Raw genomic sequence first — 25266 nt, forward strand, 5'->3', positions numbered from 1 at the left:
TCTTCCTAGGATATCAAGAAAGAAATTAAAGCCTTAGCGCAAGTAAGATCTGCGACACGCTGTAGATTTCAGTTCTGCTGAATTGTTTTCATTGCACATTGTTCTGTTGTTTTTGTGTTTATTTCATTACTTATATAAAACAAATTTATCTTAAAATATTTTTTTAAAATTCAGAAACTCTTTTTAAAGGCTTTTATTTTGTATTCTTTCCCTGTATTTGTTGACGTTCTGTGATGAACAGTGAGCTTGGACAGGAGGAATACGGTCTTTTGAGATCAGTGCGTTCAGCTGTCCTCTCCAATAGCAGCACCTTATCCTTCCGTCGTGTGGTTTGTGAAGTGCTGCACTCAGTGCCCTTGTCACAGTGTAGACGCGAATGTCTTCCAAGATTCTTCCGGTGCCTCTTCATAAAAGAAAACAACGGATGAATTGATAAACTTTTATCATCCTTTCCCAGATATGTATTTCTTTTCAGCAGAAATCTCTGGTGGTATCTATTGTACAGCATGGTTTGTAAGGGGTTTTAAAACAACTCTGATTCTGACATATTAAATCTAATTCCTTTAGGAAACTCTTAATGCAGTTCAGAGATGTTGTGTTTAATTGCCTGACAGCATCTCAAGCTGCTGTCCTGGAATTAACGACCTAAAGAAAGAATGTGGGAGAAAATTCCACCATGAAGATTTTTTTTCTGTGGTGTATTTTCAACCATGAAAATCCCAACTCGAGGCAGGGTCAGGTTTGCTATCGAAACTTCCTAACGCGATGCCTAGTCTCGCTTCTAACAGTGACAATCTTTATACTGGAAAGCAGTATTTTAATATTTATTAATTTAATGTAAATTATTAGTTGTGCAGATGGTGCCTTATAGTTGAATCAAATTTGTAAATAATTTTCTTAAGTGACAAAGAGAGAATTCTATTTGTCTATTTCTTAAAATTAACTATATTTCACTGAGAATATATGTAAGTAATATCAGAGCAAGACTCTGATAGTGGAGAAAACGTGACCATTTTTTACATTAGCCTAATTACATAATGACGAAGTATGTAGCAGTATCTGTTGCTGGTATGGTACTGAATACCTAACGGAGCCATCCCTGAGCGTGTTTTCTTATGTACGTGTTCTTGTTTCTTATTAGCATGTCCCAGCATTTCTAATCTGCGTGGGATTATTTTTTCATCTGCATTTGTTTGGATGAGTATTGATGAGAAATGAATGTCCATTTGTTTCTATTCATTAAAGTTCTTAATAAACAGCACGAGTCTGAAGACTTTAAAAGAAGAGCTTTATGTGAGCGGCTTACCTTGTGTATGGTATATTGCTGATGTGGCAATGGCAAATGAAGGAGGAAGAAAAGCATACATTAAAAATTCACCTTAACGTCTGTTACATTGGAAATGTAATAACGGGGTCAAACTTTGCTTTTCCGTGACTTGTTCTGCAGCTTGGTTAGTATCACAGATTTGATTGGGGTGTGCGTGTGGTTTGCTCTCATCCACTTAGAGACTTGGGAGAGTCTCTGTAATGGAGATAGAGCAATCCCCAGTCTTATCTTCAAATTCTCGTTAGCCACATTCTGGTTTTCCTCTCTTGCTGAATCAATCCCATGTAGTATCTGAGCCAAAGCTGCAATCAGTGACAGAAGAAATACAAGGGCTGCTCTGAAAGTCATGCCTCCTATTTTTTATAATGCTGGCCAATTAGGGGCAGATGGTGGTGGTAGAGCTGTGGATGTTGAAGCTGCCCACCGCTATTCTGATACATTTTGTCGTGTGACAGATGGCAGCAGAGGGGCAATAATGGTGTCTGATATGGAAGTGTGGATGAAGTGAAGGTGTGGAACTGAATTCCTCCATGTGGAACACATGGCACTCTGGCATTGATGGATGCTTGCTGAATGTTTATGGGCACCGAATGGGATGTGAGCACAGGGCAGCCTCTGGGCAACCTGTGCCAGTAGTCACCTGTCTGCACAGTGAAAAAGTTTTACAGATATGCAGATGTTACAGGAAAGATGGATATCACTGCCTATGTCCGATTACGCAGATGTCAACTATCAACATGCACTTAAATACCAAAAAAAGAAAGAAAACAGAAATCCTTACCCAGACAACAGGTTCGTCTCCATGCCCTGATTTCTGTTTCCAGAGTGGAATCTGAAAATTAAGTGATTCGAAATGAAACACTCCAGCTCCGCACAGACGAATCTCAGTGATCCACTGCATCACCTCTCACTGCTGCAGCCACCACATTTCTGCTCGTTCCTATCTCTTAGGAGCATGAGATACTCTTCTGAACCATACTATCTCATCGTTCTTCTCATCTTCCAGTTTACAGGGCAAAGTTTCTCCATCACCTATCCACGCTTCTTTCCTTAACCTCAAGCACGTCTAACAACCACATCAGGGTTGAAATGCCAGGGGGCGCATCCCTGTGCTGGGCAGTGGTTTAAAGGCTGTGGTGTGAGGGTGAGGGCGAGCACCCAGACAGGGCTTCACAGCCTCCAGCACATTCAGACCGCAACCCGCTCAGCATCCTCCTGTCGTTGGATATGAAAACAGCATAGAAATCCTCCAGATTTCCGCCGTCCAGGCGGGCTGGGACTCGTGCTAGGAGAAAAAGGAGGCCGCGGGCGGAGCGAAGCCAGCCGGGCTGAGAAGGCGGGGAGCGGGGCGGCACCGTGCCCGTGGTGGGGCCGGCTCGGGCGGCGTGGGGCTGGAGAAGGTGTCGGGAAGCGGTGGCCGCGGAGGGATCCCGCCACCATGGTGGTCTTGCGCTGCAGCGACGCCCGCCGCGGGCCGCCCTTCGCCATCATGGACTCCAGCTCCGAGTTCGTTTCCCTGCAGCCCACCGCGCTCAGCATCCGCCGCACCTGGAGGCGTTCGCACGGCGCCTCGACCGCCACCAGGGCTGAGAGGAGGGGGAGATTGGCTGTAAGTAGTGCGTGGCGGCGGGGCGGGGGGACGGGCGGGAACGGAGCCCCCCGTACAGAGCGAGACGGGGTCAGCGCTGGATGGAGCGCGGAGCCCTTTGGCCACCGGAGCTGTGGGGGAGCGGGCCCCGAGCGCTGTGCGAGCTCTGACCGCCTCGCTCCCTCCGCTTCCCGTCTGTCCCGAGGGGGACAGGGGAGACCTTATTGCTCTCTATAACTTCCTGAAGGGAGGTTGTAGTGAGCTGGGGGTTGGCCTCTTCTCTCGTGTAATCAGTGATAGAACTAGAGGGAATGGTTTTAAGCTGCGCCAGGGGAGATTCGGGCTGGACATTAGGAAGTATTACTTCTCGGAAAGGGTAGTCAGGCACTGGAATGCACTGCCCAGGGAGGTGGTGGAGTCACCGACCGTGGGAGTGTTCAAGAAACGTTTGGATGTGGTGCTGAGGAATATGATTTAGCCGGGAAGTATTGGATGGACTACATGATCTTCTAGTGGAGGCCTTTCATAATGTTAATCCACACTGAAATAAGTGTCTCCTTGGGCTGTAATTAACTTATTTATTGACATAGAAGCAAAAAATCTTTGAAAGCAGTTAGTGTATTTTTGGTGGTTCTTCCATTTCTAAAATGAAGGTCCGTTTATCATTTCTGCACGTGGCTCTAAAGCTGTAGTCAGATTTGTGCCATGTTGGCTGTCATGGATATCCATAAATGCTTTATAAAAATAAAACAAACCCAACCCACTGTCTCAGATGAGTGTTTGGAATGACCACTTTCTATTCTTTACTTGTGGGTGTTAATAAGTGTATGACTTCAAATGAATATTAACTCTTTAGGAAATTTATTTTAATTAATAAAGTCTTCTATGTTCGCTTGCCATCATAGAAACAAATGTTTTAGCTGGATCTGAAATAAGACAGCTTTTTCTTCTTAATTGAAATCAGGTGTCTTCCACTAAACTTTAAGGAGGTTGATCTGAAGGGAGTAGGAGGAGTTGTTTATTCTGGGGATGATGGTTGTAAATAGTTTCTCTTCACAATGTCTTTTTTCTTATCTGAATTGTGTTTTTATTGCAGAGGATGTCTATTCTATGGTCCACCAGGAACTGGAAAGGCTCTTGTTGCACGAGCTCTTGCCAATGAATGTAGTCTAGGAAACAAAAGAGTGGCTTTTTTCATGAGGAAAGGAGCGGACTGCTTAAGCAAATGGGCTGGAGAATCCGAAAGGCAACTTTGTTTATTATTTGAGCAGGTAAGATTGAAATATGCAGAATATTTTATTCCCAGTTGAAACTGTATTTTTCTGTGATTATCTTTATTAAAAGCATCCTTTTTCTGGGGATACTTTATTTGGGTTGTTGTTTTTTGGTTTTTTTTCCCCACTGAAATGGGAATGTCAATGTTTGCTTTTTCAATGCCTCCATAGTCAGGGAGCTTGATCAGGGGCTTGAAATGGGGAAAGATCTAAATGAGGAAAGCTTTTGAATCCAAAAAAATTCCCTCCCACCAGAACAGTCGTAGATAAGGCTGCAGGAGACCAGATGATGGCTTTAGATCAGACAGAAACAGATGCTGTCTGAAAGCAGAGTTATTTAAATTCATAAGGTTTGCTTCCATGACCTGTAATTGAATTAAGTTCTGACTGTTCTTTATGGTGGCCAAATAGCTGTAACAGCTACTGGTATGATTTGTTCCTGTCACCTGCTCAAAGTAGGTTGACATAGACTGATGCTTTCCATTGCTTATGTGAGATCCTCCAAGTCAGTAAGTAGAGATCCCTGACTTTAGTCTAAGAGATCTAGTTTCAGTGACTTGCCAGCCATAATGTCTTTCTGTATTTTCTTTTTAAGTAGTTCTGTTCTACAGTATTACTGTTTTTCAATCTAGGCATACCAGATGAGACCTGCAATTATTTTCTTTGACGAAATTGATGGTCTTGCGCCTGTTCGGTCCAGTAAGCAAGACCAGATTCACAGGTACTATGTTTTCTGTGTCTACATGGGATCTGCTGGGAGTGGGAGGGGAGATGATGACCACTTGATATTACTCATTAATTTAACCTGGAAACTTATAATTTGGTGCTCCTGGATTTAAGATTGTTTGAGGCAACAGTTGAAAACAATTCAGTGGCCCAACACTAGCACAAGGTCTGTGTTACCTTACCTATTTTTGTCTGTCTTGAAATGAGTCCAATCTCAGCCTGTCCATACTACCTTATCTCTTAACAACCCTCTGCTAAATTATGTCCCTGAGCACCACATCCAAACAGTTTTTAAACACTTCCAGTGATGGTGACTCAGTCATCTCCCTGGGGAAACTGTTCCAGTGCTTTACAACCCTTTCTGTGATGTTTTTCCTGATATCCAACCTCATCTTACCCTGGTGCAACTTGAGGCCAAACAATTGTAACAAAATTTATTTAACCAGTGAATAAAAACTTTATCTTTCTATTAGCTCCATCGTATCAACACTTCTGGCTCTCATGGATGGTTTAGAGAGCAGAGGGGAGGTTGTCATCATTGGTGCGACCAACCGCCTAGATTCCATCGATCCTGCGTTACGGAGACCTGGACGTTTTGACCGGGAATTTCTCTTCGGCCTCCCGAACAAAGAGGTCAGAAAGTAAATCCAACCCTAATGCTAATGTGACAAAGTCCAATTTGATAGCAAAAAGTTGTCCAGCTTGGATGAAAGACTGATATCTGGAGACACTATTTCATACTGTGTAGAGCATATCTGCTGCTGCAGATATATGTATGTATATCTATATATACCTACATACGATGACAGTTTCAGCAAGTAGTTCATTCAGTATTGTTTTTGGTTTCCCTGTGACTAGTCAAGAAACACAGGATGTTGGTCATCACTGGTGTTTTTAAGAAGGAATGAAAATATGCATTGGCTATAAACTACTATTCTCTCATCTTGAAGGTAAAAGAAGCAGTGTACATCCTCAACAATTTGTTATAGCTATTTTCTTACCATCACAGGGCATCCTGTTGTTCTAGTTGTCCTTGCAGGTGGTATGGCTGCTTTTTTAGCTGCACTGTGTTTACGACCCTTCTCAGCTAAACAGCTGTAAATAACACTCTCTACATTTCCCCCGTTTTCTTTTAGGCTGAAAAGGCTTGGTTTACCGACTGACTAATCATATTTCACAAGGAATTCAGTTTGTTTGTTCAATTAGTTCTCATGCTGTTTATCCTGCTTCATAGCTGCTCTGTGAACTCCTTATCTCGATCCATGGCTGCTGCTCCATAAAATTCTTCTTGTATTACAACAATTTCAAGATACTGCCTATAGAATAACAACACTACTTATATTAATAACATAACTATTATAACTCAATCAAGGCCTCGATTGATAATACTCTAAAAGTGAAAGAAAAAAGACAAGTCCAATACAACATAACAACATTATTGTTAAACCTACTAAAAAGAACAAACGTGTTTGTACTGCAACCTAAGTTTCTGCAACCTGAAAATCATCCGTGAGGGTCCCATTGTGTTAATCTGTAACTGATTAGGAAAAGTCTTCATTTTTCATAAACTCTGATACATTGATTTTTAGTGACCACTAAAATTTGTGCAATAAATGCTTTTAAGATGTTCATAACCATGCTCTACCAACTGAGTTATCCAGGCTAATAATTGATTAATGATCGCACAATTTAATGGAATAGCATGTCAAACAGAACCAATTTTAGAGGACAAATGTACTAAAGTATCGCTAGGGGCATTATTACTTATTGACCCTTAAGAAACAGCAAACCATGTTGGTGGTGGATGCAATAGGTAGTGCCAGCAGGGCGTCCCCTGCTTCAAGGTGCACATTTCCTCTCTCACCCATCACAGATTCTCTCCTGCATTCAGGGTCTGAAGGATTTCTTCCAGTTGTTCACCATATCCGCGTGGCCAGTGCGTGATATATTAGCCCAAGTGGAACACCTGCTTGGAAAACAGAATAAACTATCAAATTTAGCTCTATTAGCATGCACTTTTGTCTAAAATGATGCATGGTTATATTTTAAAAATCCCAATTAGTTGGATGTAAGAGAGGCATCTATTCTATGATACAGGGTCATCTCTTTGACTGAGATTCCTTTCCAGGTTTTGTCTTTGCAAATTAAGAAAAGCTAATTAATAGGCTAATAACATCATAACCAAACAGTACTAAAACATTAAAAGAGCTATTCCTGTAGGTTCTAGCATTGATTACATCAAATCCTGTTTAATACACATCTGATCTATTACTAAAATAGAAGAAGCACACAACATCCTAGCTAGTGCTTTAAACTCTAATTCTTTAGACTGCATTGGTAAAACAGAAAATCACACACTATGTCAAACTATTACTAATATTATCTATAACACAGCAGGTTACAAAGCAAGACCACTAAGTAGGAAATACACAATTACAATTATTATGAAGGCTGGATGCTATTTTCTGCCTTCAGATGAGACCGAACATATCATGCTGGAACCCACGTAGGGCCAGTCCCTGTGGAAATACGAGCATGTTCATGACCCCAAGTTGTCAGTGCTAGGGTACAGTCCCAAAGTCCTGTGGCCATATTCCAAACATTAACCATAGGCTGTTCCTTTAGCACTGGGGAAGCCTCAAAATGACAATCCACATAAGCTGTATCTCTGTGAACACGATTCAAAAACTTCAGCACAAGCAAAACAAGCAAAACCTTACATAATATTTTCAAAAACTTCAGCACAAGCAAAACAAGCAAAACCTTGCATAATATTTCTTGTAGTGTGTCTCCCATATCCGCCCTTTTTTGTTTAATAATAATAAGAATGGATTTCAATGTTTGATAAATGTGCTCAGTGATAGCTTGTCCAGTGGGAGAATGAGCAATGGCTGTAGTATGTTTAACACCCCCTTCTTGGAGGAAAGTTCGAGTAGCCTTAGAGGTATACGCAGACCCATTATGTGTTTTTGTAGTATGTGGGATTCCCATAGCAGCATAAGCAGATAACTAGTGTTTATGGGTGTCATGACTATATTCACCTGTATGTGCTGTGGCAAATACGTAAGAAGAATGAGAATCTATCGTTACATGTGCATATTTTAGACAGCCAAATTCAGGAACGTGAGTGACATTTGTCTGACACAGTTGAAGAGGTGCTGTGCCACATGGATTTGTCCCAGTTTGAGGCAAAGAGGTATCAGTCAAATTATGTAGCCGGTATTCAGTCATAAACACGGTGTATTGCGTAGGAGAGAGGATCATTCTTAACACAGTTTTCCAGTCGTGAGGGGTCATAGCGTAACTGTCACCGTTTGCAACCAAAAGATTGTATGTAAAGGCTGACTGAACTCCGTATGTTCTCACTGACTTTCTTAGCTCCTTCACTGCCTCATAAGGCAGGGATTCCCAACGGGGGGCCTGATTCGGCTGATACAACACAGGAAAGGTTTGCAACGTGTCAGCATCACCCCTTAATATTGTTTCTTTTCTGCACTGCTCTAAGACATCACAGTACGCCGTAGGGAAATTTGTCATTCCTGCTCCCTTCAAAGTATCATCAGGAGGAAATGCGTCCGATTCGCCTTCCGGATCTACCGGACCGGGGTCACAACGATCCCCTGGTTTCGGTCCATCCGTGTCTTTAAGCACGTTACACGCGGGTGCACAGACGCAGCTGCGCACGACGTGTGAGGGGCGGCAGGCGGCCGTTGGCTGGTAACGGCTGCTTGTGTCGGAGCGCGGCCGCTGTTGTTTCTCGCGCTGGGCTGGAGGTTTCCCTGCCGGCGTCGGCAGGTGACGGTGTTGTGGTTGTCCGAGCGGCAGTTCTGGCACCACACACCGACAGCTTGGCAATTCCGTCGCAAATGTCCCTTAACGCCGCACCGGAAACATTTAAAAGAGGTGCTTGGGCCTGCACTGGTTACCGCAGACGCTTTTAAGGGTGCAAGAGCTGCTAGCACTTGATTCTGAGAAGCCTCAGCGTGTGCCTTTAATCCTGCCCCTAGCTCTTTAATAGCCTCAACTATGAAAGCCTGAGGCCCTGTGGGCACACTCGATAGTCTGTCTAACGCCTCCTCTATTGTCCAGTTACTCCTCAAAGTACTTAGAATGCCACGAGCTGTAGCATTACAATTCTGAAGTGCACAATGTTTTAGCATTATTTCCCTCATGTACTCTGGTACTCCAGCCTTCTCTATGGCTCCACCTACCTTATCCATGAACGCTCCAAAATCCTCATTTCTTCCCTGCTGAATTCCCATATAAGACAACAGCCCACCTGGTGCCTTGATCTTATCCATAGCCTGCCTGGCCAGATTACATTGACTCCCTACATTTAACTGGTCCTAATAAAGCCTGGGCCTCCGTCCGGATGAAAGGACACACCCCTAAAAGTTCTTCAACGGTGACATTATACAAGGGATCTCCGGGCTGCATAACTATTGCAACGCTCAGTCGGCACATCTCTTCCCAATAAGCATTAAATAGCAGTTGTTGGTGCTGCAAAAAAATCAACCTAGCTATAGCCCGACAATCAGATGGCAGCAAAACCTGAGTACTCCAGATATAATCCAGTATCTGTCTCGCTGGCTCACTTTTTACTCCAAACTGACTGACCGTAGACCGCAATAGTGACAACAACTTCCAATCTAAAGCACTGATAGCAGCCTGTGCCCCCCCTGCAGCATTAGGCGAATACCCCCCGGCAGCACTGCCTGTGGCACCGCTTCCAACGCCTCACCGTCTCCCGCCTGTAAACAAGCCCGCGCCAGCGCAGCCCAAGCCCCCCCCGCTCCCGCGCGACGGCCTCCGCCAGGGCACTCTGTGCCCCAGGGAGCGGCTCATTGCAAAGGGGGGTCGAGGGCCCGGCTGTAGCGCCATGGTCGATGCAGGCGGCTCGTCTGATACAGACGTGCCGGGAGACGGAGACGGGGCACTCGGCTCCGCAGCCACCGGCAACGCAGGCTCAGCGGCCGGCGGCAACTTTACGGTGGACACAGCAGGGGGCACCGGGCGATCTGACCATTCATTATAATTCTTATTCCTCCCCTGCACAGCACTAGCTTCCTCTGCCGCTTCCTTTTCTGCCTGATATTGCAGCAAATCATTATAAACCACACGCCACCACTTCCAGCATTTCTTAGCCATCTTCTCCTCATCTATCATTCCCTGAAAAATTGCATCTCCAAATTTACGCCATTAGGCAAGATCATGCACTAAATAGCGGATTCTGAAATAACCCTTTAGCATACCCATATGCTAACAACTCGGGGAGTTCCTTTGCAAGTCTGTCCCCTTAACCTGATGCTTTTTTTAAAAAAAGCAAGAAAATAGCTGACGCTTTTTTTTAAAAAAGCAAGGAAATAATTCATAAACCGCTTGCCTTCCCATACCTATTTGTCAGTGCGCTGTTGCAGTCTTAAGGACGTCGGCAGCCTGTATCGGCTAGGCCCTTCTATAAGGTCACGTAGAGCACCTGCACCTTCTTTTCCTGGTGCATGCTATCCCCGCTGCTTAAGGATCCGAACACCTTCACCGCTTGGATCCTTCCTGGTAGATCACGTCGAGGGTCACCATTTGTTGTAGAACGGCGGGAGAAAAGCAAACGACCACACCTGTCATTGACATATGATCAGCTATTCTCGTTTATTCCTTGGCTGCGTGTACATTTATAATACGGATAATTAGCTCATACATATTGCAAAAGTGGAGCTCATCGTTGGTTCCCAATCACATACTATCCCCAAGTATCTTTGCAGCATGTTGTTATCATCCTGAAAGTAACTCCCTTGCCGAGTTCACAAAACCATGGCTAGTTTCTCACCATCCCAGGGCATCCTGTTGTTCTCACTGTCCTTGCAGGTGGTATGGCTGCTTGTTTAGCTGCACTGTGTTTATGACCCTTCTCAGCTAACCAGCTGTAAATAACACTCTCTACAGTCTTGTATAGTTACTAAGTTGTGGTCATGTTTATGTGGCCTGTTGCAAATGGACGCACGAGTTCAGACTATTTACTTTCAGTAACTTCAGAAATATTACAAAGAATGCAAAGAGAATCTTCCAGGGCCTTACTTGTAATTCACTGCAATTCTCATTCAAACAGCAGCACATTTAGTGTTTTTTTAGCTGCTGGTCATGTTCATCTGAAGTGCAAAATGAATAAAAACTATTTATTCATTTATTTATTAACTTTTCTGTTTAGCATTAGACTTCCTCATTTTTCACCAGCAATAAGTGGTCCAGGAGACTAAATCCTGTAACCTAAAGCTTTTTAAGAGAGAATTAAGTGTTTTAGTAGCATGTCTTGCTATCAAATCCATGCTTATGTGAAAACAAAGAGTATGCAGCTAAAGAATGAGTTGGTGATTCATCTATTAACCACTCAATCTGGGCAGACGTTGCTTGTTTGACCTCAGTTTGCTCTAATAACCTGTTTGTCTGCTAGCAGTTTTGGACAAGTCCTTTTGGGACAATACACTTCCCTCCTAGAGGTTTTGTATATCTGAAGTGTCTGCATTATTCATTTGTTTGGTTGTCTTGGGAAATGTTGTAGGAACACAGAACTTTAACCTGCTAGGACCTTAACCCAACTTTAGCTATTTGTGATGTCTTATACGTGAAATGTTTTGGTTAAGTAGGAGGAGTTGTTTATTCTGGGGATGATTTCACAATGTCTTTTTTCTTATCTGAATTGTGTTTCTATTGTAGAGGATGTCTATTCTATGGTCCACCAGGAAATGGAAAGACTCTAGTTGCACGAGCTCTTGCTAATGAATGTAGCCAAGGAAACAGGAGAGTGGCTTTTTTCATGAGGAAAGGTGCGGACTGCTTAAGCAAATGGGTTGGAGAATCCGAAAGGCACCTTCGTTTATTATTTGAGCAGGTAAGATTGAAATATGCAGAATATTTTATTCCCAGTTGAAACTGTATTTTTCTGTGATTATCTTTATTAAAAGCATCCTTTTTCTGGGGATACTTTATTTGGGTTGTTGTTTTTTGTTTGTTTTTTTTTTCCCCACTGAAATGGGAATGTCAATGTTTGCTTTTTCAATGCCTCCATAGTCAGGGAGCTTGATCAGGGGCTTGAAATGGGGAAAGATCTAAATGAGGAAAGCTTTTGAATCTAAAAAAATTCCCTCCCACCAGAACAGCTGTAAATAAGGCTGCAGGAGACCAGATGATGGCTTTAGATCAGAAGGAAACAGATGCTGTCTGAAAGCAGGGTTATTTCAATTCATAAGGTTTGCTTCCATGACCTGTAATTCAATTAAGTTCTGACTGTTCTTTATGGTGGACAAATAGCTGTAACAGCTACTGGTATGATTTGTTCCTGTCACCTGGTCAAAGTAGGTTGACATAGACTGATGCTTTCCATTGCTTATGTGAGATCCTCCAAGTCAGTAAGTAGAGATCCCTGACTTTAGTCTAAGAGATCTAGTTTCAGTCACTTGCCAGCCATAATGTCTTTCTGTATTTTCTTTTTAAGTAGTTCTGTTTTACAGTATTACTGTTTTTCAATCTAGGCATACCAGATGAGACCAGCAATTATTTTCTTTGATGAAATTGATGGTCTTGCACCTGTTCGGTCTAGTAAGCAAGACCAGATTCACAGGTACTATGTTTTCTGTGTCTACATGGGATCTGCTGGGAGTGGGAGGGGAGATGATGACCACTTGATATTACTCATTAATTTAACCTGGAAACTTATAATTTGGTGCTCCTGGATTTAAGATTGTTTGAGGCAACAGTTGAAAACAATTCAGTGGCCCAACACTAGCACAAGGTCTGTGTTACCTTACCTATTTTTGTCTGTCTTGAAATGAGTCCAATCTCAGCCTGTCCATACTACCTTATCTCTTATCAACCTTCTGCTAAATTATGTCCCTGAGCACCACATCCAAACAGTTTTTAAACACTTCCAGTGATGGTGACTCAATCATCTCCCTGGGGAGACTGTTCCAGTGCTTTACAACCCTTTCTGTAAAGTTTTTCCTGATATCCAACCTCATCTTACCCTGGTGCAACTTGAGGCCAAACAATTGTAACAAAATTTATTTCACCAGTGAATAAAAACTTTATCTTTCTATTAGCTCCATCGTATCAACGCTTCTGGCACTCATGGATGGTTTAGATTGCAGAGGGGAGGTTGTCATCATTGGTGCGACCAACCGCCTAGATTCCATCGATCCTGCGTTACGGAGACCTGGACGTTTTGACCGGGAATTTCTCTTCGGCCTCCCGAACAAAGAGGTCAGAAAGTAAATCCAACCCTAATGCTAATGTGACAAAGTCCAATTTGATAGCAAAAGTTGTCCAGCTTGGATGAAAGACTGATATCTGGAGACACTATTTCATACTGTGCAGAGCAAATCTGCTGCTGCAGATATATGTATGTATATCTATATATACATACATACGATGACAGTTTCAGCAAGTAGTTCATTCAGTATTGTTTTTGGTTTCCCTGTGACTAGTCAAGAAACACAGGATGTTGGTCATCACTGGTGTGTTTAAGAAGGAATGAAAATATGCATTGGCTATAAACTACTGTTCTCTCGTCTTGAAGGTAAAAGAAGCAGTGTACTTCCTCAATAATTTGTTATGGCTAGTTTCTCACCATCACAGGGCATCCTGTTGTTCTAGTTGTCCTTGCAGGTGGTATGGCTGCTTTTTTAGCTGCACTGTGTTTACGACCCTTCTCAGCTAACCAGCTGTAAATAACACTCTCTACATTTCCCCCGTTAGAACAATTTCAAGATACTGCCTATAGAATAACATTACTACTTATATTAATAACATAACTATTATAACTCAATCAAGGCCTCGATTGATAATACTCTAAAGGTGAAAGAAAAAAGACAAGTCAAATACAACATAACAACATTATTGTTAAACGTACTAAAAGGAACAAACATGTTTGATCCCTGACTTTAGTCTAAGAGATCTAGTTTCAGTGACTTGCCAACCATAATGTCTTTCTGTATTTTCTTTTTAAGTAGTGCTGTTTTACAGTATTACTGTTTTTCAATCTAGGCATACCAGATGAAACCTGCAATTATTTTCTTTGATGAAATTGATGGTCTTGCACCTGTTCGGTCTAGTAAGCAAGACCAGATTCACAGGTACTATGTTTTCCGTGTCTACATGGGATCTGCTGGGAGTGGGAGGGGAGATGATGACCACTTGATATTACTCATTAATTTAACCTGGAAACTTATAACTTGGTGCTCCTGAATTTAAGATTGTTTGAGGCAACAGTTGAAACAATTCTGTGACCCAATACTACAGGTATTAAACATCTCCAGGGAGGGGGCATCCACAACCTTGCTGCGTGGATCTGTTCTAGTGTCTTACCACCCTCATAGTGAAGAGTTTTGTCTTAATATCTAAATCTACCCTCTTCCTTGTTGCTGTTAGAAAAAACATAGGATAAAATAAAATGCAACAATTTTTTTGTTTCCAGGCCAGAAAAGAAATTTTCAAGATTCATACTTGTGACTGGAAACCTGAGCCGCTGGACACGTTTATAGATGAGCTTGCTACAGAATGCGTTGGTAAGACTGAAAATAAAATGGGTTAGTGAGTGTGACTAAGTTCTAAGGAATCTTAGCTTGTACCCAGCAGTACCCCAGCTGTTGTGTTCTGCTGCAGAACCAATCCACTAGGCAGCTGATGCGCCTTCGCAGCAGTCAAAATTAGCTGCTTTCATCTACGTCCTTTTTATTGTTGTTGTTGTTGTTGTCTCAGAACATTGAATGGGTTTGGGGCGTCTTCCCCCAGCTGTTTCATATGCCCTGGATAGCAGGCAGTGAGACACACAACAAAACATCCCTTCTGTGCAGTGAATTCTTGGTTAACCCACTTGTTTTTGGGGTCGCAAATTCATTAAATGTGGCACCTTTGAAACCTGGACCTTGACTTGTGTTTTGCCTGAGACTGATGTAACAGTGAATTCTTTGTTTGTTTAGGGTACTGCGGTGCTGATATAAAAACTTTGTGTGCTGAGGCTGCTCTCTGTGCACTCCGCCGACGCTACCCCCAGATCTACTCCAGCAGTGAGAAATTGCAACTAGATATCAATTCAATTGAAATAAAAGCAAAAGATTTTGCCGTGGCTATGCAGAAGATTGTCCCTGCATCACAGAGGGCTGTGCCTACACCAGGCCGAGCACTGTCACATATTATGAAGCCGCTTCTGGGAAAAACGCTCACGAAAATTTTACAAGCCCTACAAAGGGTATTTCCTCATGCAGAGCTTGCACTGAAGAAGGACCAGCAGCCAGGTATAATAAGAGGATCCACTTCTTTATGATTTTGCCAAAGCAAAAGCTTCTGATCTGTGCAGTCCATGTACACAAACATATCAGCCATAATGGTGATATAATTCTATTATTTTCTTGTGCACGCTTTTATTATGGGAGTAATTGGAATACAATGCATAGCATAGCATTTATTCTGGATTCCAAAGTGAAATGTGAGGTGGAAGTACTGAAGGCCTCGATACATAGGAGAGAACTTCACGTTCTCTACTAAAGCATCCTGTTCCTGACAGTTGCTAACACATTTAGCCATGGACATAAGGACTGACATGTAAGGCTCATTCCAGTCCTGATTAATGGAGATCCCTGAAGAGTCACATGCTGATTTCTGGAGTATTTTCTACTAGTATTACTCCCAGTGGAGTTGCAGTTTCATTTGCACTCGTAAAATAGAAGCAGAAAAGGGGATTGGTAATTGCCCTGCCCTTTTGTTGCCTTCCTTCTGTTGTCTTTTCCTTCAGTGACCTTTAAGGGTCCTTTATTAGAAGATGGGTTTGTCACTGTCATGATTCAGTAGTTCTAGACCAGGGAGTCTGTGGCCACTACATCCTTAATCTCCATGCTTCCACTTTGGGAACCTGCTCCAGGAAGCAATGGCCTCGTTGGATTTTTTTTTTTTTATAGCTATTTAAGAACTACAGAAATTGTTCCTAATTATATTTATTCTATGGGGAAAAGAATGAACCACAGAGAAACATACGTTATACGCATTGTGGAACTTAAGGGAGCAGCACTGCAGAGACTTGCAGCCTCCATAGATGTGTAGTAGGTTGATCTCTAGGAAATAGCAGTCAGCGTGTGATGTGAAATGAAGAGGTTTTGACACTGATTTTGAAGCTGAAGAGAAAGAGGTACAGACTACTTAGGAAAAAATAACAAGCCTCTTTTGTCTTTCAGGTGGTTTAAATCCTACCTTAAATAGTGCTACAATTGACAGACGTGATGACTCGCCCTCCATCTTTGAAGAGAATGTAACAGATAAAACAATTTACAGACCACAAAAAAAATTCCTCGATTTTAGTAGGTAAGTGTCTGTCCCAATTGCATTTAATTTATATAACTTTGAACATCTATGTCTACTTATCACTTCATGTTTTTATTTTGTGGTTCTTTTTCTAGGAAGGCTTATTGGCAGCCTACATCCTGCAGGCCACACCTGCTATTAGTAGGAAAGACAGGCTATGGCCAGACATCCCACCTGGCACCTGCTGTTTTGCATGCTCTGGAAATGTTTCCAGTTCATACTCTGGATATGTCAGTTTTATTTGTCAGCGTATCATCAGCTGAAGAGACGTGTGTACAGGTACCTCTTCATTATTACTCTTTAATCTCACAATCTCATTAATTAAGAGTAAACAGTCAAATGAGTTGTAAAACGAGCAAACTTTATTGCTAGAGGCAATACTGTTTATGTCTGAAAAATCAGCTTTCTTTTTGACCTAGTCCAAAACTGCAGGGGTGTTGTACGTGGCCATATTTTCCATCGCAAATTTAGCAGTAATAGTGCAACAGGAACCTGAAAGGTGCTGCTAAGAAGCCTTTCTTTGTGGCAAGAAATCCAGCTCGTCTCAGTAGGATTCAGAAAGTAGTTTTCATTAGCTTCTAAGACTCTGTGCTCCCAGTAGATGGCTCTGCATCAGACTGCATATCCTGCAGTTCTGTATCCCTTGTTGTTGTTACATTTGTAAGGCAACCATTGTTTGGGTTTTTTGTTAATGGTTTTCTGTGTTTGGTTTTGTTACATATGCATATTATATGTTTTGTGCTACTGCAGTGTGTGCAATAAATGCATTAAGAATCACGACACTTACATTTGTACAGTGGTGAGGTTTTCTTAACTAGAAAAAAGAAACAGACTGTAGAGCCATTTTGCTGCTTCTTTCAGGCAGAAAATCCATTTTGTTTTTGGGAGTCACTATGTTAAAACGTTTTGATCTTTATTAGAAGCATTTGAGAGCAGTACAAGGACAGGCATGATGCATGACTGATTACTCCTTTGTCACAGAGAGCACTTCCTTTTTTGTTATGTGATGGCTGTGTCTGTAGCCATAGAATTAGAGTATCAAGTAGCCATAGAATTAGAGTATTCAGTATATCTCTGCCTTGGATGTACACTTCCCATCTTGCAGCAGGAACTCCCTGAACATCGATAACCTGAAAGAGTGCACAGAGAAACATGTCGTGTGAAAGGATGCTTGCCACGTGGTAGATGCATGACCTCCTGTATGATGTGCCACATGTAGGCAGTGGCTTGCTGGGCTTCCAGAGCATGTTGTCTGGTCTGATGAATCCTTTGCTAAGAAGTGACTGAGTTACTGAACCATTTGTTCAGACTGAAGGCTGGTCATCTCATAAAAATGTACCAGAAGATAGGAATTAAAACCAGGAATCTTTTGCAGTGTCAGCCCTCATCTTTTCACCTAAGCCTTTGTTTCACAGAATCACAGAATGGTTTGGGTTGGAAGGGACCTCAAGGATCATGTAGTTCCAACCCCCCTGCCTAGCAGGGCCACCAGACATACACCTGTTCCTTCAGACTGTACTGCAGGCTGACTTGGATATATGCCTACTCTGAACTGAGAATTGTGCAGCTGCAGTCGTGTAGGAATTTAGCTAGACTAAAACAGCTTGCTGGAAGATTAGTCTTGGTTCTTCACCACCACACAGCTGAGTTGCAAGGCTCCTGAGGAGTTCTCTTATGTTTTAGCAGTTTTGGGGGTGAAAATAAAGAAAAAAACAAAAGACAGATTCAGGTTTGGTTCTGTCTGTGTAGCAATGTCTATATTAGAGCAGAAGTACAAGTTTTATCCTCTTAGTGGTTCTTTGGTTAGTTTGTTTTGATGGTTTGGCTCTGTGTACATGCATTTCCTAGGACAGTTTGATGGATATGGAGAGTTATTGATTAGCAGCCTATTCTACATGGTTGAGGTGTCTCATCCAAGCTTTTGTTTTGCTAGGTGATCCGAGAAGCTCAGTGGACAGCACCAAGCATAATTTATATGCCAAATATCCATTTGTTGTGGGACAGCGTTGGAGCTTCACTGAAAGCTACTTTTACGTCACTAATTCAGAACATTCCAACATTTGCTCCAGTCTTGCTGCTTGCCACATCGGATGTACGTCACGCAGATCTCCCAGATGAGGTATTTCTGTTAATGCTTCTCTTAACTCTTTATTCAGTTTCTTGTTTAAGGAACACTTGAGGCATTGGAGTACTGTGCTTTCTGAAATGTATACCGTCATGACTTAGGTCCCCTAACAAATCCCTCCAAATTTGCTTAGAATAAGAATGCTGAAAGCAAACTCAAGTGTTTTCTGAGTCAAATGACTGACCCAACATTTCCCCCCTTCTCACAAACACGTAAGGTAAATTTTCTTCAGATAGTACCTAACTGCCTTGCAGTCACTCAAATTACTTTGTCAAGATGGCTACCTCCATTGCAAGGACTGCACAAAAAGATATTTTCAGCGAGATCGTTTCGTCTGATGCTCTGCCATTGCATTGCAGGGTGGATAAACTACTAGTAATGAAATTTCATTTAGAATAAATTAAGATTGAAACACTTGTAGGAAAAAAAAAATCCACCTCTTTCTTTGTAATGGCTAAAGATTCAAGGCTTTAAAATTGGAAGCCTAGTTCCAGCTTCTTTCTAAGTAACTTTGAAGTCAGTTTTTTCTTGTATCCCCGAATAAACTTCAATAAGGAACATGCGTAACTGTAGACTCCTAAGGGTCTGCATTAAAGTGTTCCAAATAGAAATATGCTGTTTTCACTCTGATTACTTTATCTCGGTGCTCAAAGGGGAAGATGGTATTACATAGGTGTGTTTGTTACGAAGTGCTTAAGTTTCCACAAAAGTTTTTATACTGGTAAATAAATTCCTTGACGGTAATATTGAAATTCTTTCCCTACCTTTTGATAGTAGAGATAGAAAAATGGGCTGTGCCTTAGAAGTGTGCAAATTGACACCAATAAAAACTTACCTCTCTTGTCTACTGAACCCTCTCCATTCCTTCTCTAGCCACCATGCAGGTTAAAATTAAAGGACAGTAAGGGAAGTCGGTACAAAGTGAGTGGTCTTAGATGTAGTGAATTTCACAGCAATTCCGGTGCATCATACAGTTTTTTTCATGTTATAGGTACAAACGTTGTTTAACATTGAGTTTGGAGAAGTTTTCAATATCCATCATCCTAAGAAGAAAGAAAGAAGAAATTTTTTTGAGGACTTGATTTTTGATCAAGCTGCTAAACCTACCACAACAAGAAGGAGAGCAGGTTAGGATATTCTACATCTAAAACGTTCCTAAGTGCAAGTTACTAGCTGTTCACTATTTGCTTGGGTGGTAATTTTCTATCAGTACTTTTGCATGTGCTTGTATTTGAGTACTTGACATTGGCTAAAATTGCCTGATTAATTGTAGCAGGGCAGACATTGGAAACACTGCCTGTAGTACCACCACCGGAACCTCAGCCTCTGACAGAGGAAGAAATGAAGCGTCTGGAGGAGCAGGAGGAAGATACCTTGCGTGAACTCCGAATTTTCTTGAGGGACGTTACTCATAGACTTGCCATTGACAGACGTTTCAGGGCCTTTACAAAGCCTGTTGACCTAGAGGAGGTAAAGTGACGTTGATCTATAACGCCATTTCATCTGTGTGTGCATTATCATTTCTCAGTGTTTGTGAGCTATGTGTATGGAGGTTTTTCTTTGTTTTTAGGGCTGTGATCTTAGCAGTAGAATGAGAAGCAAGAAGAGCTGTTACCTTTCCTGATTCCTTGAGGCTCTCAGCTGTCTGTTGTTTGAATACTTATTCAAAGCTCTATTTTTGTTCTAAAACATCAGACCAAAAGCGACCACAATTTGCTCTTGAAAAGACTTTTGATAAGGCATGCTGTAGCTCTGGAAAACATAGAGGGATCTTTCTTCATAATCACAAACTTTGTTTGTAGGAGTATTTTAGTAAGGCCTAAAGCACTTTTGTGGACTGCCCATTGTTTCTGGGGGAACAGGAGTAGAAGCAGCAGTTTGTAAAATAAATGTTGAGATTCTATTCTCTGTTTCCTCTGGGGATACTCAGTATGAGATCATCCATAAGTGTTGCGTGGTTTCTTCTGTCTCCCATGTACTTCTTAGGTCTTTTCTCCTTTAATGTACTGAATAAATCTAAACCAGGGGTGTATCATTACAAGTCAGCTGTAATTTTCATATAGCTGTGTACCAGCAAAGTCCTGTTCCCTTAGGGATCTGCTGACTTGTCTTTTGCTTTTCCCCCAGGTTCCTGAGGTGTGAATAATCTAAATGAATGTAGATGCCCTCATCTCAGCTAGTCATTAGGCTCCTCTTACAGTCTGAGTAAAACAGTGTGCACCTCCTGGGCTCATTCTGAAGTAGATGCCCAGCATTGACACTTCAAAGGTGCAATTCATGCAGCCTTTCTCTCATTGCCAGCAACAAAGAGAATGTTGGGTGACTTCCTTAAACGTCTTTGTTGTGATTTTTCTGAGGCAAAGTGAAATGAATCCACCGTGGCTGTCTGTTTTGTACTATTGATGTGCTTCTGACATCCCTGTTTCTTTTTCTTTATTCCCCTTCTAGCGTGTTGCAAAGAGCCCTTCCATTTCCCAGCAGTTTACAGGTTAATTTCAGTATCTCCTGATGTCTCCAATATTTGGGGCTTTTAAGTGGGCACTTTATGTTTTTAAAATAAAGAATTTTGGTAGATGATGCGAATCCAATAAACCCTCTGAACGCTTCTGTTTCATTTGTAGGTACCCGACTATGTCACAATTATTAAACATCCAATGGATCTTTCAACAGTTTTATCTAAGATTGACTCTCACCAATACCTGACTGCGGCAGATTTTCTGAACGATATTGATCTCATCTGCAGTAACGCTTTAGAATACAACCCGGATAAAGACCCTGGAGGTGAGTTAGCACTTTTGATCTTTGTGAAATGCACAGATGGATAAATGGTGTGTGTGGGCCTTGCATCGGATCCTTTTCAACATCCACGGACAGCACTGCTTGCTGGATTGTAAATCTTGTAGCGCTCAACTACTTGGATGTGGAATGTAAATGTTACTGAAAATCAATTAACTAGTGTTTTTGCTTTGAAAATTAACTTTCATATTGTTACGCTAAAAATATTCCCTGAGATACCCTTTCAGAAACTACCAATGCAGAGCAACGTTCTTCTGTGTGATCAAAGAGTTTCACTGCCTGGTAGAAAATACTAAATCCTGCCTGTAAAATTGCAGATCGTCTCATTAGGCACAGAGCCTGTAGTTTGAAAGACACTGCACATTCCATTGTGAAGGAAGAAATAGATGAAGACTTTGAACAACTTTGTGAAGAAATTAAAGAATCTCGTAAGAAAAGAGGTAGGTGTTTTGAGGCTTGGGATTTTAAGTCTTGTCTCTGTATTTGGAACTGAAATGGCAAGATAAACTTCTTTGCTTTCTGTTCTTTATTGCAAGGTTGCAGCTCTTCAAAGTATGCTCCAGCTTTCTACACAGTGATGCCAAAGGAAAACTGTGCTTCTGGATATAAGGAAACAGATGCAGAGTGCAATGAGAAAACAAAGATGCCAGTGGCACCTGTGGATGCCAGTACACCAATATCCAATGGCAAGTTGCAATTTATTCAGACTTCCTGGGTGAACCTGTTAATGTCATTGATGTCTCCTGTGTTATTGTGACATAAAAAGCCAGGCATCAGAGAAACTGGCCATGCCGGTGGTTTAATGTTTGTGAATTTACTTCAAAAACTGAATAAATTCAGAGGTCGTCCATTCAGTTTGGTTATGAATTCAGGTTCAAGTAAGAAGTTGGTTCACCAGCCTAAAACACCGGTCTTGATGTCTCGAGTGACGTTGAATGGCTCCTAATTTGCTAACTCTTGGTATCATGATTTCTGAATACTCAGCTACTTCTCAGTTATACGAAAGGGCATCTTCCCCTTCTCTTCCCTTCTATCCCCAGAATGCTAAAATATTTGCTATCTCTTTACTGCTATTTCCAACTGAAGGCTGAAAGTGAAGGAAAACCGATTAACTATAAAAATAGAGATGAAAATGGAACATTTTCATGCTCCTTTGAGTAGGGCATGAAGAGGCTTTGGCTTCTTTCCATTGAAACACATGACATGTTGTAAAGATTCCTTGTCTCACGGGTGAGTGGGAATCTTGGCCACCGACTTCATTCATGCTTTGTGCAATCTTGTGTAAATACAAAGCACGGTGAGCTCTTCTGTTGGGCAAAACCACAAAGTTTGTTTTTAACAAGGTTAGCAGAATCAGAAAGCGTATGAGGTGTAAGTCTTTACAGGCTGTTTTTTTTCCTTCTATAAATGTTGCCTTTAAGTTGTCTCTTTAATTAAGCTCTTCTCAATATGTGTTTAGCTTTTGAAGACTACAGCTCGTTAGCAGGTTTAAAAGCTTTCTGGCTGTTCATCTATGTTATTCATGTCATAAGATAGTAAATGTCTTACCTGGCTTTGTAGAAATAATCATCTACCTGTAACACCTTGAAGATGACTATTTTGTGAATGAGATTATGCCTTGACTTTTTAATCTTTAATAGCAAATGGACTCTGTTAACTTTAAATCTTTTCTGAACATATGTAGGGAGAAGGACAACTGTGCTTCAATTCTTCTGATTGTTTTCTTTGTAAAGTAAGATGAAGATGATGGATTTTGAATGAATTCTTCTGGTAATCTTTTGCTTTACTTTTCCTGCTGTTTCTTTGTAGATGCATCAAAAAGGAAGCGCAGAAGAGACAAATGCTCTTCGTCCATTGGAGCAAAGAGAAGAAGGAGTTCTGAGTCCAGCAAAGAGAATAAAATTCCCGGCGATGACCTAAATGAGACTGATGGAGAAGATTTGCTGGCAAGCTACATTTCTACCACAGATCAGACTGAATTCGAATCCTCACGGGATTCTGCTTGGGAAGAAAGTGAAACTGTTCTTCAGGATCGGCAGGCAAACAGCAATGAGAATAAAGCTGGATCAGAAAAGGAGAGGGCGCTTCTTGATGTGGAGATGACTGCTGATGAAAAGGAGAGTGTCGGGCTGCCTGAACTCTCAGACCTGAGAAAGGAAAGTGACGTTTCTGCTGGCCAAAATGCAGACGGCTCTGGAGAGAAAGAGGCAAATGGTACGTGAAATGTGCAACAGGACACTTAGTTCTGTATTCCATCTGAGGAGGATTATATTATTTATTAGCTTCAGCCTTTGAATTCATTCTATTATTTGTGTTACGTCTCTTAAGAATCAGCAGTACCTTCAGTAGTGATGTAGCCCATGTGATTACATAAGCCAAGCTCCAATTTTTCTGTAGCTTCTCTTTTTTGTTGTTGTTCTGATGTCTGTCTTTCTAATGTTACCTACCTGTAAAACAGCATCCATTGACATTCTTTTGCTGTATGGGGAACTTTCCAATAATGAGCAGTGTAAGATAAGAAAACTGCACTTCAAGGTGTGTGGATCCAGGGTAGCACATGGAGTAGAAGACTCACATCCTAATGTTTGCAGTGTAAGATGTTTCCGAACCTGAATTCTTTCTGAAGTAGCATCAAGTGTTGATGCTCAACTTGCTGACGACTGTCTCTTTTCCTTCTTTTATCCTTCTATATTCTCTAGTGCTCTTTCTCCGTATTCCTTATTTTTGCAGAGGACTGACATTAGCTGGAAAGAAGGCAGAAGCCAAATGTTGCTCAGTTAAGGAGCTGTAACAGTGTTATGTCTATATATGTTGAGGGCGATTGAACCCCAATACAGGACCCTTCATGGACACTGTGTTCCAGAAGAACAGAAAACCTGACAGGTCATTCCAGATCCTTCGGTACTTCGCATCACTCGTGAAAGACGTTCTCAGGCAGAACTGCGGCAGAAAGTGATGGGCATTGTGACCGAGTCACCTATTGTATTGCTAGTGGATTGCTGTGAGCTCCAAGTATGCCTGATTTCAACTTCTTAAATTCTGGGATAGGACATATTTTTGCTCTATGTACAATTATGAAATAAGGCCCATTGAAACAGTTAATGGCAGGGACATACAGAATGTGAAATAATTCAACCTATAATGGACTGTGATTGTGTTTCCACGCCTACAGCTGCTGTAGATTACTGTAGGCTGCTGTTTGTACTTTGGTAAATGCTGTCTTAAGAGACAGCCTCTCTGCCTCACTGTTAAAATTCGCCCAACCCTTTTACCTTAAAACAACCCACTGACGACCTGTTAGTACTGTCACTTAGAAGCTTAGCAGTAATGTTTATAAAATCAAAAGAGCCAAGGATCTCTTGCTATTCTAAACCTGTATTTTTTCCTTTTTTTCCTCAGAAACTGATGAATATGGTTGTTGAGCTAACAAAGAAAGCTGATATATTTTATTTGGAAAAAGTATATGCTACAATTTCTCAGTGTATTTATCAACATCGGGAAGATTATGACAAAACTGGATTACTGAAGGTAATTTTTGTCTTACAGCATGTTCCATCACAGTTAAGTAGTATATATGCATTCTGGATATCATTCTTCCTTAGTGTTACTCTTTACTGCTTTGTTGTCTGTGCAAAGACAACGACCAAAGTAAGACTTTTCATTTCAGTCTGGAAGGCATTTATCCATATTGCAAAACCATTGTTAGATCTGGCATCATTGTTGGCGGTTTCAGCAGGAAAAAGCTTGAACTTGAAGACAATGAGTCACCCACGCAGCCCTTTCCAAGCAGTTAACCTTAATCTGTCAGTAGTTTCTCTTGAGAGCTCACATAGGGGTGGGGGGCTACGAAGGGGTGCTTTTCTAAGTGTTCTGCTTCCTCTTTCCCCCCCCACAGGCAGGCAGGTACCTGGTAGACATTCCATCCTTAAGACCAATTAAAGTATGAAATGTAATGAGAGATTCTAGTGAGACTAGAGAAAAGTCTAGAAAAAAAAACTGTTTGTTAACTATGACCGACGATTAGATGTCATTATGAATTCTTTATTCGTTTTGTGGAAAAGTAGAAAGTGTTTATCAGTTTTATTTC

General features: G+C 41.5%; 1 protein-coding gene across 1 annotated transcript; it reads left to right on the forward strand.

Annotated features, from left to right (window-relative positions):
• Positions 1-2649: 2649 nt before the first annotated feature.
• On the forward strand, positions 2650-25005 carry LOC146761692 (ATPase family AAA domain-containing protein 2-like). Its single transcript, XM_085539338.1, is given in 19 exon segments — positions 2650-2936; positions 4012-4186; positions 4822-4910; positions 13006-13165; positions 14379-14469; positions 14884-15198; positions 16132-16258; positions 16354-16537; positions 18192-18377; positions 19375-19510; positions 19657-19853; positions 21005-21164; positions 21497-21619; positions 21716-21865; positions 22989-23393; positions 24073-24191; positions 24579-24837; positions 24840-24938; positions 24941-25005. Coding segments are annotated over 18 exon segments (2925 nt in total). The 5' UTR covers positions 2650-2936; positions 4012-4111; the 3' UTR covers positions 24991-25005.
• The last annotated feature ends 261 nt before the right edge of the window (positions 25006-25266 follow it).

This window comes from Coturnix japonica, chromosome 2 (genome assembly GCF_054131305.1).
Source record: "Coturnix japonica strain WE chromosome 2, WE-NBRP24, whole genome shotgun sequence".
In the NCBI taxonomy this organism is placed as follows: Eukaryota; Metazoa; Chordata; class Aves; order Galliformes; family Phasianidae; genus Coturnix; species Coturnix japonica.